This window comes from Chaetomium tenue (genome assembly GCF_020726465.1).
Source record: "Chaetomium tenue strain MPI-SDFR-AT-0079 chromosome Unknown F5144scaffold_1, whole genome shotgun sequence".
Classification (NCBI taxonomy): Eukaryota; Fungi; Ascomycota; class Sordariomycetes; order Sordariales; family Chaetomiaceae; genus Chaetomium; species Chaetomium tenue.
In genome coordinates, this window is record NW_027117329.1 from 196,945 (window position 1) to 211,886 (window position 14,942).

The 14,942-nt window shown below is 55.4% G+C and overlaps 5 protein-coding genes across 5 annotated transcripts; 2 read left to right on the forward strand and 3 right to left on the reverse strand.

Annotated features, from left to right (window-relative positions):
* F5144DRAFT_596863 (uncharacterized protein) lies at positions 1-330 on the reverse strand (the record flags this gene model as incomplete). The annotated part of the gene is made up of 1 exon (XM_066790836.1): positions 1-330. The coding sequence occupies one exon, from the start codon at positions 328-330 to the stop codon at positions 1-3; it is 330 nt and encodes a 109-aa protein (XP_066647574.1).
* A 748-nt stretch (positions 331-1,078) lies between these two features.
* F5144DRAFT_552526 (uncharacterized protein) lies at positions 1,079-2,772 on the forward strand. Its single transcript, XM_066787753.1, has 4 exons — positions 1,079-1,350; positions 1,431-1,543; positions 1,632-2,342; positions 2,410-2,772. Exons 1-4 carry the CDS (start codon positions 1,279-1,281, stop codon positions 2,639-2,641), a joined length of 1,128 nt encoding a protein of 375 aa, XP_066647575.1. The 5' UTR covers positions 1,079-1,278; the 3' UTR covers positions 2,642-2,772.
* A 119-nt stretch (positions 2,773-2,891) lies between these two features.
* F5144DRAFT_552527 (uncharacterized protein) lies at positions 2,892-7,032 on the reverse strand. Its single transcript, XM_066787754.1, has one exon. It carries the CDS (start codon positions 6,729-6,731, stop codon positions 3,225-3,227), a length of 3,507 nt encoding a protein of 1,168 aa, XP_066647576.1. The 5' UTR covers positions 6,732-7,032; the 3' UTR covers positions 2,892-3,224.
* An 850-nt stretch (positions 7,033-7,882) lies between these two features.
* F5144DRAFT_2412 (uncharacterized protein) lies at positions 7,883-9,173 on the forward strand. The gene is made up of 3 exons (XM_066783360.1): positions 7,883-8,389; positions 8,447-8,652; positions 8,735-9,173. Exons 1-3 carry the CDS (start codon positions 7,983-7,985, stop codon positions 9,031-9,033), a joined length of 912 nt encoding a protein of 303 aa, XP_066647577.1. The 5' UTR covers positions 7,883-7,982; the 3' UTR covers positions 9,034-9,173.
* A 667-nt stretch (positions 9,174-9,840) lies between these two features.
* Positions 9,841-14,593, reverse strand: F5144DRAFT_634378 (uncharacterized protein). Its single transcript, XM_066792578.1, has 2 exons — positions 11,840-14,593; positions 9,841-11,764 (listed from the first exon to the last, which is right to left on the reverse strand). Exons 1-2 carry the CDS (start codon positions 14,491-14,493, stop codon positions 10,156-10,158), a joined length of 4,263 nt encoding a protein of 1,420 aa, XP_066647578.1. The 5' UTR covers positions 14,494-14,593; the 3' UTR covers positions 9,841-10,155.
* Between the last annotated feature and the right edge of the window lie 349 nt (positions 14,594-14,942).

A 14,942-nucleotide genomic window follows, 5' to 3' on the forward strand; every position in this document is an offset into this window, starting at 1 on the left:
CTATTCTTGGGGCGACGGCAGCGTGACTGTTTCCAGCTGGATGGTGGAGATCTTGCCGGCGGCGATGAGATTTTTGACTTCGGCAAGGCTGGTGGGGGAGACGATGCGGTCTATCTCGCCGACTTCGGACTGCCACATGTACAGCTGGCCCGGCTTGGCCTCGGATTCAAAGATGGCCTGGCCGCCGCCGTAGTTGTCGAGTCTCGCCATAAGAGGCTTCGCCTTCCCGAGCCCGAGTTCGACGGCGAGAACAGCCCCTGATCCGTATCTGTCGTCCCATGAGTAGTCGCCGCCCATGTCTTCATATTTGTCGCTCCACCCCGTGGGCATATCTGCAGCGGCCTTATATTACACTTCGGTGAGACCTCAAATGAACCCGTGCAAGAGGAAATAATGGAGGTGGGTTGGGCTGTACGTACATTGGCCGAGACGTCGGGGTTGGGTTCTCCTGCCATTTTAAAAAAGAACGCTTTTGATACGCGGATGAGAGTGCGCGCAGTGGTTAGAAGTGGTCAAGATGAAATTCGGATTGTGGTTTTGTTCCTATCACTAGGATGTAGTTGCAGAACTTGGAGGTGAAGTCGTTGCGGAGGGGGTTCTCATCGGCCACAAAGATTGCCGCTGTCGAGGCTAACCTTTCACGGAACCCAACCCAAAGGACTTTTTGCCCCGCTCGGTAATTCGCGGAAGATATCCCGTCCAAGCGGGGGCAGGTACCTGCCCTGAGTATTGATTGCATTGAACTTTGAAGTTCAACCGAGGGCAGTGTTGTGGGGACGTATGGGTCTTCCGACTCAACGGTGAGTCTGCCTTCGGCATGCCCGATCCTTGGACTGCATGCCATCCCTCCCTTATTGGTGTGACGAGACGCAAAATATTGGGGGTGGCGGATGAAAGAAATGCCCGCTTTTGGCCAAGGGGTGTGATTATGCCCTTATCCATGATATTCAACAATACATAGCCTAGATATGCAACCAAAGCACTGCTAAAGGGGTATGCACATATAATGTACACACCCTACGTTCGCAGGACCGGAGAAGCATTGCTGCATTGGACCTGGGTCGAGTTGGGTCGGGAACTAAGGGTCCGGGATCTATGGGCCCGATAAAAGCAGGCCCTCGAGTTGCATGTTGTGCTTGTAAGCACATACCTGAGAATCCAAGCCCCGATCAGCGTCTAGCAGCACGGTTCGCCTTTACCTTCTTGCTTTCTTTCGTTTCTACTTTGCCCTAAGGCCCCAAAGGCTGCGTGGTAGAATCAAAAGTATAGGGAGGCGCCATGGCGGTCGTCCTGAGCTTTGGTGGTAAGAGCTTGGACGCGTTATACAATGAGACTGGGAGTAGAGACCACGTAACTTATTTCCCACGGTTCACACGTTTCACATGACCGTTTGCTAATTCGAGGCAATCATCTGATTCCATTCTTTCTAGGTATTCGACTACCTTCAGTCTGTCATTGACAACTATGACAAGCTCGACCCACCCATCAAGGAAGACACGAAAAATGAGCTTGTGGTCATCAAAACTCAAATCGAGCTTCTCAGGTATTTGGGCCATCCCCTTCCCCCAAAACCACCATCCCCACTTGCATGCAAATCAGAACTAACAACGGATCGAACGTACTTTGTACAGCCTCCCGAGTGGAGATGAGTATATGGGCAAAGGTCTTGCCTTAAAAGACCCAGAGTCTACGAAGCTCCTTCAACCACAGCATATCCGCCGCGAGGTAGACACAGTGTGGGAGAACGATACCAAGAAGGCGTCGGTAAAGAAAAAGAACGGGCTGTCCCTATTCAAGCTGCAGGCAGAGGCGGCAAAGGGGCACCACTGGGCTGTGTACACCAAAGATAGTAAGCGCCCATACTGGAATCAGTACGACCTTTTGGGTCTGTTCTTTTCCAAGATGGGCCCAGCTCCAGGGGGTGACGTCGCCGATCAGAGCAAGTTCTACCTCCCGCTCACGGCTGTTTACGCCAAATTCTGCCTCTGGATTGGGGGCAAACAGATACCCTCGATGAAGGATGATCCTGAGAAAAAGAATAAGAAAGGGGACGGACAAGGCGACCCACCCGCTGTCTTCCAATGTACTTGGAACAGCGAGACCGGTGACTTCTTTCTTGGGGCTACCCTAGCCGGGGATCGCTCTAACGGAACCAAGTTAGAATATGGCGCGTGGGAGGACAAGGTGAAGAAAGCGAGATGGGACCTTTTGGCAAACTTCTTCATATTCCCTGGCGACTGGGGACCGTTTGAGGGGGGTAGAAGCCCTGCCAAAGAGTTGGATAAGAAGACAACCTTGTTCGGCAATTGCGGCGAGACGTATCCTTTCCTGGAGATGATGGGGTATGACACCCCTCTTTTTACCTACAGTCATGAGCATGACACTAAATGCTAACTACCTATATGGCAGGCCTCACGTTAAAGACACAGACAGGGCCCGGATGCGTGGGCTCGCGCTTGGAAAAGCCTTTGCAAGCGTCCCTCTGTACGAGGAGCAGAAGTTCTTCAACAAGCTCATCCCCCCTTGCATGAGCTGCCAGCAGCTGATGGTATATGCTGGAATCGCAAGCGTGAATCAATTTACCCAGGACGCCACCATGGATATCCCCCTCTTTCCGTATTGGCCATCAAGCGGGGTGTGATGGGGCCCATCAAGCGGAGCGCGACCAGTGATTATTACATGTACCTTGGTCAATAGGTATCAGCGATGGATTTCACTAAACACAGCGTCAATTGTATTTCTCAAGCTAGCATATAAAGTGTAACTGCCTGCAACCGATTTCCATGAAATGGCCGTTGAGAACATGTGATTTTCAACAGGCCTTATACCCGACCCCAGTGTCAACACTTCCCTTTTTCGTTTTCTTTTTCCTTTCCAGGTTTGTGACCCTCCTCCTAGTCTCCCTGCCCGGTGAGTGATGGTGTTTAACACTGTTTTCGAAGAAATTGAGCACTGTAAAGACGATGGATTTGACGACGACTACTTGATACTAATAGGAATCAAGTTATATAGGTATGGAAGACATCACGCATCATAATCCCACACGTCAGAATCACAGAGTCCCAAACGGCCGTCTCATTTCCATAATACCTCAAACTGTTGTCCGGCCTTCCCACTCTTTCAACCCTCCCCACAACCCCTACCACAACTCTCACCACCCATCGAGCGGAAGCTTCATCCGGCCCAACGAGATACCTCCAGACAGAACACACACACTCCACCCCTCACTCCCCCGCATTCCTTAAGGTCACCGTAAACTGCCCCTGCCGCGGCTTCGTCTCAAACACATACTTATAATACGCCGCCGTATACAGCGTCACGTACGTCCTGCCCTGCCCCTGAAACGTGTTATTCACCTGCGCCAGACACAACAAAAAGCTCAACTCCTCCACCAGACGGATCGCCGTCCACCCGTTAGCGCTGCGCGGCAGGATCCGCAGCACCAGGCACCGCTGCCCGTCAAACGTCCCCTGCGCCGGCAGCACCACAAACCGCAGGTTGCTCAGCATGCGCGGGCCGGGGCCGTCGTAGGCTGGGAAGAGCGTGTGGCTGTCGGCGTCGTCGGCGTCGCCGAGCGGGATGATGATTTGGAGCTCGGTTAGGCGGTAGTCGGTGCGGGTGTTGCTGACTTGGATGGAGAAGACAAGATCCTGGGGGAGGGCGTTGGCGGGGGCGCTGGTCTTGACGTAGGAGGAACCGGTGGAGTACACGGCGCAGTCGTAGATGGGTGGGCCGGCTGGGTCCTCGGGGTGCGGGGTGTAGATCAGGCTGGTGGTGCTGGGCCGGGCGCCGGGGGGGTTGATGCCCATGAGGGCGTGCCGGCCGAAGTGAGTCGGGTCGTAGAGGGGGAGGTTGGAGTTGATGTGCGGCGCGAGGTTGGCCTTGAAGACGTGCGGGAGGGGTTGGTAATTCTCGTGGCGCGTGTAAAGGGAGGTTGCTGAGATTGGCTCTATCTCCACGGAGGTTGATTCAGGAACCTCGCCCTCGTCCTCGTCGTCTTTGTCTCCGCCCTCGATCAACCGGCGGATGCGAGAGGGCTCGATGAGCTGCAGAGCCCGTGGTTTGCTGTTGGTGTCGACCAGCGTCTCGAGCATAGAGCTCATAGCGGTGTCTTTGGCGGTGATGATGAGTCGATAGAAGGGGTCGTTGAGCTGCATAGCGAGCAGCGCTGAGTTGGGCACGCCGTCGTCAAAGTACTCTCTCTCCATCTTCTCTTGGAGAAGGCGGGCCTGCTCCTCAGCATAGAAGGGAAGCCGAACCACCCGCAGATCATTGTTGGGCGCCGATGGGTCACTGTTCCAGGTGAACCAGTTTTTCTGGTCTTGTGGCTTCATCTGGAATGCCGGAATCAGGTGTTTGTGGAGGAGAGTGTCCGATTCCTGAGTCTTCATATCGACCGTGTATTGCCGCCAGATCTCGATGCCGATATCTTCCTTGCTCAATCTGTACCCGGCGGCAAAGCGCTGCTGATGTGGCGGCTGTGTGAAGACCAGACCATCAAAGTCTGTAGCTCCGGGGAGCCGGTCCAGCAAGCCGAGCATGACACCGTCCGACACGATCTCATGTCTCAGCAGCGGTGCCTTATCAGGAATCGTGTCCTCGGGAGGTGGCGGATTGGTGGTCACTTTCAGATCGGGATACATGGTGACAAGATCGGATCTCATGTAAAAGCCGTAGGTGGGAATCTGCGGCGGATGGGTCTGGTGCTCAGGGATGTGATGGATGTACCGGTTGATGGCAAGCTTGATAGCCACGCGGTCCCGGTCTTCACCATTGTGGTTGGCCAGACTCAAGGCTCCGTCGATCATGGCGTCCACCCAGTTGGGGTCAATGTAGAAGAAACGCAGACCTTCATGCGGCAGGTGGCTGGGGTCGCTGATGAGGTAGTGGGCGGGGACGCCGGATAGGAACATGCGGTCCATGACCCAGGCTAAGAGCTGCATCCAATCTGTTGATACCGGGTCGTTTGTCTCGTCGTAGATCTTGCCGTCTTTGCCCATAGAGAGTTGGTACGCGGCCTCCTTGGCCCTCTCGAGGTATTGGTCTTGGATTTGAATGCCATTGAATCCCAGCTCAGGGTATTGCTTCTTGGTCAGGCGGTTGCGGCGCCACCGTTGCTTGGGCGGGCCGGGCACGAAGCCGCTGCCCCCGCCTGGGCCACCGACGCCGTCACCATCGTGCTCTTCGCCGAGGTGGATGTTGCTTAGATGGCTCACAGTCTGCTTGAGGTTCTCGAGAACGTCAACGCGGCGACGAAGGCTCGAATCTCCACCCACGGCGCGGACCACATGGATCTTGGACTCCTTCATAGCCATGGTATGAATGGCGGTCCGAAAACGAGCCAGGGCGGCAGTGAAGCCTTGGTCTCCCAACGCCAGGAGGCGGCCAACCTGCCACGCAACCGAGTACGTAACGTCCATGATGCCCACTTCGCGGTCGAGAATTTGGAGATCTTGACCCGAGTTGGAGCATCGGTTGCGGTCAGCGAGGGGCGCAACGACCGTGGGTGTGAATGGACTCCGGTAGAGGGCTACGGTTTCCTCCCCAGTCTGGACGCGATATTTGACCAAGCTATAGCCGTCTTTGAGGCGCTCGGCTAGCTTTGGGGACACCTTGTCAGACATCTTGCTGACGGCCTCAATTGTGGCATCCGGTGCGCGGAGCAAGTTCAAACCGAGAGGCGCTGTTCCGAGCTGGACAAAGGCGTCGTGAACATTTAACATCCCAGGCGGGTTGACCGTGTAGTTCCAGCTATGCAGTGAGCACAGGGCCATGAGGGGCTTGTCGTCCGGAAAAGCCGTCATATCCTCCACTCCTTCAATCGAGACGAGATGGACCGAAACCGACACCGGCGCCTCGTTCACCAACGGTCCGCTGCGGCTTCCCACCACGACGGAGAAAATGCCGACATCTTCGACGCCGGCCACCGCCATTCCTGTGGTGTTGATGTTCCGCACATGGGCGAGGTATTTGTACTTGGCTGTGGCTGGCGTGGCCGGGACTTCACGCTTGTTGTCATCGCCAAATGTGGAGAACAGACTCTTGAACAGGTCTGGCTTCATAAAAATGAAGTCCCCTTTGGCGCTTTTTATGACGTCTGGGTTCCATTCGGGCGTCTTTTGAACGGGAGAGTTGGCGGTGGTGATACCCCAGAGCTGTTCCACCGTCATGTTGACGGCCAGAGTTGGAGTCTGCTTGAACTGAAAACCGCCCAAGGCGTCGGGGGCCAGCTTGAGTTCATCCTGGGTAAAGGTGAACAGAGCAAGCCAGGGCACCTTGTTGCGCTTGTCTCCCAAGGCGTCATCCTTTGGGCTGCCCCGCCGCTCCCAGGGCAGGTGAGGATCGCTGAGTACAACATGGGGGAGAATGCGGTGATCCTCGGGGTATCCGGACGGCGGATAGCATGAATAGACGGATCCTTCAGGGAGAGAGAACTGGGGCGCGTCGACATAGAAGTCTTGCTCTGAAACGAGCACAAGGTCGTTGGAGCTTCCTGGTGCTTTGACCGTCTGAGTGGCAACGATTGTGTGCACGGGGCCGGCCTCGAGTCCGGGAGCCCAGAAAGAATTGAGTTTCTCTTCGCCAGGCTTCAGGATGGGCTGATCATCGTCTTCAGCAGAAAGGACACCGCGCGCAATCTTGCTGTGGAGAGCTTTGCGGCGAGAATGGCGGAGAGTCAGGTGGCGCGGTGAGCTGATTGCCCTGCTTTTTCCTCCCGTGAAGATGGCCATTGTTGACTACTTGCTAATAGTGGTAGTCGATAAAACTCGTGGCGTCAAGGAAGAAGGCAAAACAGCATTTCTAGACTGGAAAAGCCTTGTGCTCCTGATGAGCCTTTGGGATCCAGTAAGAAGTGTTTGGTTCAAAGAAACAGCCGAGTTGTGAATAGCCTCTAGCTTAAACTTGCTATCTTGACAGACAGAACATGAAGGTATCTCGACTGGATCATGTCAGAGAGGGGCTTCACCCCAGACAGCTTATCCCTTCCGATGCCAGTCCTCCTGCACCAAAGATACGTACCTTTGGTCTGGCGGAAAGAGATGAGGCCAGACTGGGAAGCGGGAAAAAGGAGAGAGGTGTATTCAGGGGTGGAGGGGGGGTGTCTACAGGGGATTCGGATAAATGCATAGTGTAACGTGCGTGAACCGCTCGACTTCCAAGCAGCTGAAACTTGCATGCATGCATGCATGCACCCCCTTCGGGCCGTTCCCTCGTTGATCCACCGTTGTACGAAGAATGGTTCTTCAAGGAGGAACAGGGCCCGACCAATGAGTTTGAGTTGCGCGGGAAGCGCCCATGTTGTCCTCCACCAGCCAAGCCTCCGCGAACAATCACATATCGCAGAGTACAAATTCATCGCGACTGAAGTTACATTGCATGCTCTAATGATGCGTCTAAATTGAATCATGGTGAATCCGGTAAGACCTGCAACATGAATTTGCTGCCAAGGGAGCTGAACTGTGCTCAGCTTGGAACTAGTGCGCATTTCTCCCGTTTTCATGATACCAACGTAGCGCTGAGCATAGCCCTCTGGCTTCTAGCAGCACTCACTGGCTCCGGTGTTTGAACACTCCGGGCCTATGGCTGCCATGTTGACGAACACCCCACCATGTCCGAGGGAAACGAGTGGTGAACATCGTGCGAAATACGATGATGGAGTTTCATGGTGTGACTGGCAACCTCAACCGCCGCTTGGCTCAGGAGTCCTCAGCTCGGAGATCGCGAGATCCCTTCTCCTCCATGGCGCGGCGACGGCCTTTGGCCCACGCGGGATTGCGTGAGGTCGTAGAGAGTTGACGAGGTATGACGAGGTCTTCCAAGATAGCCTATTCATCTTCGTGGCTCGGGATATAAAATCAGAGGCATCGGCCAGCTCAGAACACACCTCTCATCCTCAAGCCTTCAGCTCTTTTTGCAAAGCATCCAAACACTTGTCTAGATACCATCACAATTCACTTCTCTTACCACCCACAACCGCCATCATGTCTGCCAGTGGAGTCGCCGCCGTCATCAACCCCAACGGGCCCGAGGGACAGCAGATTCATCTGTTCTACAACACCAACACGAAGAACCTTGGCTTCCAGTTCTTTGACGAGACCAAGCACACGGATGAGACCGAAGCTTTTGCGGCCGGCGCCGATGGCCAGACCGGTTTCATCATCAACCCGGCCCAGGTTGCAAGCACCAACTTGACGGGTGTTGAGCTCGTCGTCGGCTTCACAAACAAGCTGCCGGCCGCCGCCGCCAACGACTGCAAATGCGATGACCCGACCCAGAACGATATTTCCATCATCAGCCCGGTCTATCAGCCCCTCGCCGCGACTGATCTGACCAATTTGACCATCGCTGCCACCTCTTCGGACACCACCGCTTACGTCTACTACCTCACGTGAGTCATCTACCTCGAGAGGTGGTTGGGATAATGGACTAACAAGGCACAATACAGGGGTACCGATTACAAGAGCACCACCATCAACGAACTCACCGTTGGTGACGACTCTCCCGGCCAATTCGATGACACCGTCAAGATCCTGGCCCAATCTTCGCTGGCCGCATTCTTCGTCCCGGAGGATGAGAAGCGTTACATCATCTACCAGGCCAACAGCAGCAAGAGGCTGCACGCGTATTGCCCTATTGCCGGCTCTATCGATGGTAGGCCTTTCTTCTTCTTCCTTTTCTTTTCTCCCCGAAGTTGCGTTTCGGCGAAGTACCCTCGACTAACCCTCTTGCACAGACAAGGAAATCGATGACTCGGGCGATGCTCGGGCCAACACCCCGCTGGCTGCCGCCTACGTTAACGGCAAGGCCTACGTCTACTACGTCGATGGCACCCAGAGCATCCGCGCCGTCGTCAGAGACGACACCGCCACCACCCCCACCTGGAGTCCGTCGAGGGCCGTCCAGGCTCCCAGCCAGGTCGACGACGCCAGCCAGATCACTGTCGTGCCCTCGCTCAAGGGCAACCACATCTTCTACGTCGGCGTCGGCCAGGGCAAGCAGTTTAAGTTCCACCACGCCATCGACAAGATCTAGGGGGCTGCTCTCGGAGCTTCCACTCTTTTTGCAGGATATCGGTGGTACGGGACAGGAAAGCTCCCACTGGTTGGTGGAGGAAAAGATACTCGCCGTCCCTTGTCAGTCGTTACTCCTAAGTTAGGTAGCTAGTCTGCAATTGTTAAGGTTTCATTCCCTCTTGAATCGATACTTTGCCACTTGCTTGAACCAGTCAACTCGACTGCTTGATTCCGTGATTACCGGGAGCAAACAGATTAGGCACTTGGTGACTGCCATTTGAACTTCAACTTGTAACATGTCAATCTACCCTGTGTCGGGATAAACCCAGTAGTTTATTGTTTGTATGCGGAAAGAATAAACATGTATTACTGCTGCAATATTGGAACTGATTGTTGTTGTTTGTGACGAACCTACTCCAGGATCCTATCCTGTTAGGGTTCAGCTTCGGTGAAGGTAATCTCTGCAAAGGATGCTTAGGTTCGGTGCAGCCAAAGGGTGCACAACAATAGACTTGTCTCAACAGTAGGCTTGCGAGCTTGTAGCGAACTGTAGTTGTGATTGCTAACTGGAGAACTCCCAGAGCTCTCCAGAACGAATGACTATATACTATCTGAGTTTGCATGTTGCATGCTGATAGTCTAAGGTAGCCCGTCTACCATGATCTACCTGGTAGCCCATGATAGCCCGTCTACCATTATCTACCTCCTGGGTCGTTGTAAATGATTGGCTGGCGCAGCCCCGCTGCGCCCCGCTCGGCCCGTCTCGTGGCCGATTTCATGACATTGTTCTCGTTGTTTGTGTTTACCGTCCAGAGGCGTGGTAAGTCTTATGTTAGAAGAGGGAGTAGATGAAGGATGAAGACCGGCGTGCTTCTAACAATTTACACACAGTAACAACGCGGTGGTAAGATGTCACCAGTTTCAGGGGGCAAGAGTGGATTTGAACTCGATGTCTTGTCATGGGTTCCTAATTTGAACGAAACGGAGATATCCTGTGTAAATGAACTGACTATATGGTAGTTCACTCAAGACTGACCCTTCTTCCTACCGACGGAACTGAGAGAAAACTAGACTTGGCAAAGAAAAGATAAAATGGACTAGAGGGAGACACCCTTACTTCACACTATCCGCCTCCCTACCATCAGTTGTTCGGATCCTCCGCCATCAGGGGCCTCCTCAGCATCAAAAAGCCCTCAACCGTCGAGTACGGCGCAGCCTGGAAGCCAGGACTCAACAGATTCCCCTTTTGCTCGATCCCATACGCGTTGTACACCGGCACCGGCGCACCCTCCTCCTCCCCTCCCCCTTCTCCCTCCCCCTCTCCTCCCACCGCCTCCCCGCCGTCCCCCACCGCCGCCGCATCCGCCGGCGGGCTCGGATCCACATACGGCTGCAGCCAATTCCACTCCCCGCCCACCAGCGCCGGCAACCCAACATTCAACTTCGGCCGCTGCTTCGCATTATCCGCCGTCAGCCTCTGCCCGTCATCATACGCCGCCACATCGTCGACCAGCGTGAACGGCCCCGCGTGCAGGAAGGCAATCATGTTCTGCAGCGCGTCCTGCCAGGTCCAGGGGCGCAGGGCGAGTTCCCGCGCGGGCAGGAAGGAGGAGTACGCGTGGATGGCGGTGAAGGGGTCTACGATGGCGCCGAAGACGTGTTTGCCGAGCTCGAGGTTGTGCGTCGAGGTGTAGGTGGAGGGGGAGGTGTTGTGGGTGTAGTCGGGGGGGTCATTTTCGGGGAAGGGGGCCGCGTAGTAGGCTTGGAGGGCGGGGTAGTTGGCTTTGGCGATGGGGATGAGGTTGGTGTAGGGGTTGGGGTTGTCGGGATCTGAAGGGTAGAAGTAGGTTTGGATGTGGTCGTAGTCGAGCTCTTCGTGGGTGGTCGCGTCGGGTTCGGAGAATCCCGTGAAGTAGCCGACTAGCCCGTCGTATCCGCGGTCTTTGTCGCCGAGCTTGACGTGGAAGGTGTAGGTGGACTTGTCGTCGGAGCCGATGAGCGTCCGCTCGGGGGTCGACTTCTTTGGTTTGGTGGATTGGTTGGTCAGCGGGGGGGAGTCGAGCTCGAGTGACCACGCCGTGTTCACCAGTGCCAGAGGCTTTCCGACCACGGCCCCGAGAAACTGGGCGTACGCGTTGGGAGCCGGCGGTAGGTTGTCGAGGGCCGTGGTAATCATGTACCAAAACCCCTTGAGGTAATCAGCATCTCGGAGACGCTGGATCAAGGCGTCGAGGCGGGCGAGGTCTTGGTCAAACGCGCCCGTGGCCGCTGGGGGCTCGAAAGGGGACCACTTGGGTGAATCCAAGGCACCGTTGGGCCCGCCGATGCGCACCTCACCGTAGAAGGTTCCGTCTTTCAAGAACAGCTGGATGCCGTAGTCGGCATAGTTGGCCACGATCCAACCCCAGATGGGGTTTTCCCATTCTGTAGTAGGACGCCAGTACGATGCCGGCTTCACTATTTCCTTGCCTGGCAGTGGCCTTTGGGTGTCAAGGGAGGTAGCCGTGACAAACTCGGCATTCAGGCGCGCGTTCTGGTTGATCTGCGGCGGCAGCTGAATGAACTCGCATGTGGCGCCCTTGTTCTGCACAACCGTGTTGGCCACTTTCTGTCCGTCCACCACCACCGGTTGCGGCTCGTAAAAGTCGCTGATGCTAGGGTACAGAGGAGGGTGGCCGTCCTTGCGAGGCTGTGGGTCAATAGCTACCACAGCCTGTCCGAACTTGTCAATGATGTTGAGTTTCCTGAACCTGTAGACATCCTGTTAGCAATTGTAGCAGATGATGGGATGCCTATCCTCGTGAGTTCGGGGGCAGGAAGCTTACCTTATTTGGCCGTGCGTGACAGGTTTGAACGCACAATACTTGTCAGTCTCGAAGCCCACTGAGGATGCATATGGCGTCAAGCCTGAGTTACCCTCGATGAGCTCGATGTTGGCTTTGGTAAGCCCCGCGTTATTGAACTGGGCCGCTCTGACAGCTGTGACCTTCTCGCCGTCTCCCGTAACTTCCTTGTACTCTGGCTTTATATGGGTGCCCATGTTCAGAGTCAGCAACCCCTCGGTCAACCCAGACAGCGGGCACGACAGGTACGAGAGTTTGGTGATGTTGTCGAGTAAGTCTTGACGGTCAGACTCTGGCAGGTACGTGTTCAGAATCTTCTTTGGCGTGTCGGTGAAGAGCTGGTTCACCTTGGCAGCGAGCGAAAAGCTTGGTTGGGGGAGGATAAGCACCCGGCCAGACAGGATCCGGGTTTCGGGTGGTTCTTTGTCATTGGGATTATGCGGCCGTTTCCCTATCTCCTCCCAGAGGGGCTTTCCGCTCGGGACTTCCACGCCGTATCGCGTCAACTTGTTGTCAGACAGCCGGGTAGCTTGTTCATCCAGGGCCCACCACTCGAATGGGATGTGCGTATACTCGAGCTCCCATTCCACATAGAGGGGGAACCATGGTTGGCGATCACCCCATTGATCTCGAGGGGCGTCGAACTTGGTCGGAACATGGAATTGGGGGTATGCGTGTCCTTGCGGGGGGTCACTGGGGGGGCTCTGCTCTGGTGACAAGGTGAAGAACTCGCCGAGCAAACTGGCAACCTGCTTCAGGGGTGCTGTATCCGGGAAAGCTGTTTGGATGTCAACAGCCAACCCGCTCACAGCTGCCGGGACCTTTTCAGATACCACGGTCTGAACGGGAATCCGGACCGAGACATTGGAGGAGAAGTCAGAGGGCCAGCCCGACTCGACACCGCCGACGAGCAGGGTAGGGTCGCGGGCACGATAAAAAAAAGGCTGAGCCCCCTCCTTCACCTGGCCCAAGTTGGCATCATTTTTCATGTTCTTGACCAATGCTTGGAGGTCGGTTATCCGGGACTTGACTCCGCTGATCCGCTTGGCAAGGTCGGCGGTATCCTTCTTGTACGTTGGGTCTTCGGTTGGCCGGTTCATGTGAGACACGTCAGTGACGTATTTCCACCAGAGCGAAAACATCTCCCAGCTCCGCTGGCGGAGCAGCCGTTCATAACCGTCAAGCTGCACCTGAAGCTCGTTGATCTCGTTCAGGGCTCGGATGGACTCCTTGCTGGGCTTGGTCGGGCGTCCTGAGGAATCTTCTCCGCCGAGGAAGAAGTGACCGCCCCCCTTGGAACGGGAAAAGTTCCAATTGTACACGGTGTCTTTGGCCTCGCGTTGGCCTTCGACGCCATCATCACGGGCATGGAGCAGAGAATCTATGGCGAGAATGTCCTCTTCTAGTTTGGCAATGACGTCCGAGTCGGTTTCATGGTCCTGGCGGGCTTTGATGTAGGTGATCAGGGCGTCTATTGGCGACGTGCCAACCGCAAGTGCTGGCAGATCTTGGTTCTTAATCCGTGCCGCATACTTATCCGCCGGAACCGTAGCGGGCTTGGAATCATGATCCCACTTCACATCGTACATGGCACCATGACAACACAAACGCGCCGGGCCGTCCGACTCGAGCCACGCCTTGGTCACGTCGTCAATGCCGCTCTGGGCGAGCGTCATGGACAGCGCATCCAGCTTCTTAGCGTGGGTAAACTGCTTGGTGGCGTCGTAAAGAGGGTCCGTAGCGTCATCCTTGTGCCAGCCGAGGAGGTAGTAGCTCGCCTTGGCTTTGTTGAGGTACAGGCGCGATCCGTCTTCCCCACGGTAGGCGAAGTTGTCTAATGTACTAAAGACGTTGGAGTTGTGCATTTGGAAGTCGGCAAAAAGTTGGTTGTTGCTGCGGAGGAGACTGAGGTTGTCGATGTAACGGTCATCGGACGAAGGTTTCCACTCCTCCAGCGGTGTCTTCCTGCCGATGAACACCTCGGCTTGTTGCACGATGTCGGCATCCGCCCCGTTGGCTACGCCCATGAGAAAAGGCGCCATGTCGACCTCCAAGTCGTGCTCGGGAGAAATACAATCCAACTTCCAGAGGTAATCGCTCTCTATGACCCAGGCTTGATACTCCTTGAAGCTGGACTTGGCTGTTGGGGGGTCGATGCTGTCCAGGTCCAATTTGCGCACCATGATCCATCGTGTTGGCGTCTGCGGATACTCAGCCGACTTGCTGGGCTTGTTGGCCGTGTCATTGCCGTCTTTTGGGGGAAGTCCACGCCGGAGTCGCTCATTGTTGCGCCGCGACTCTGGCACTGAATCAGACAGGGCCAGGCCAGTACGGTAGAACTGGGGTAGAATCCAATGCACGTAAACCCCATGGCGGTTTCGGCGGGCAGCGGAGTCCGGGTCTCTTGCGCCCAGGTCCGTCATCCTGGAATTCGTAGTTGATGGGGCCGCATTGTGCATATCGGCATGTCTGAGCACATCGCTTTGGAGGACGAAGTTGTCAAGACGAAGGAAGGTGTAATTGGGCTGCGTGATAGGTGTGATACGCGCACCATCGTCGCCATCTTCGTTGCAGACCTTGGGGTTGAGCACAAAGGCCTGCAGTTGCAAGGGCACAAGGAGCAAGTCGTCTGCCATGGCGAATAGCTAACTGCAGAGTCTGAACGGAGCAAGGTGAATATTAGGTGATACACTAATGATTGTGTTTTGCAAGACAAGCAACATGAACTTGAACTTTCAACACTCCTAAGTTTGCGGATAGATCACCGTCTCGATGAGCCCAAGCGCTTTGGCACGCCTTGAAGCTGACGGGGAAGAGGGCTCCGGCCTGTGCTTCTCATGGACGAACCCGAGATCGCTTACCGAGAGCTCCAAGGAAGTCCATCCGCAATTCGCGCATCTTTTCCCGAGCCTAGACGCATGGATGTCGGACAATCGGGATTCAACACCAATCATCCCCCCCCTCCCCTCATTTTTCAACTCATGATGGTTGTCCAGCCGCCCTTCACCCCGCAGATTATCTCAGTATGGAAGGTCGGAGGACTCAAAGGGGCTGAGGTGACGAATTTGGCCGTGATGCGGTTGCA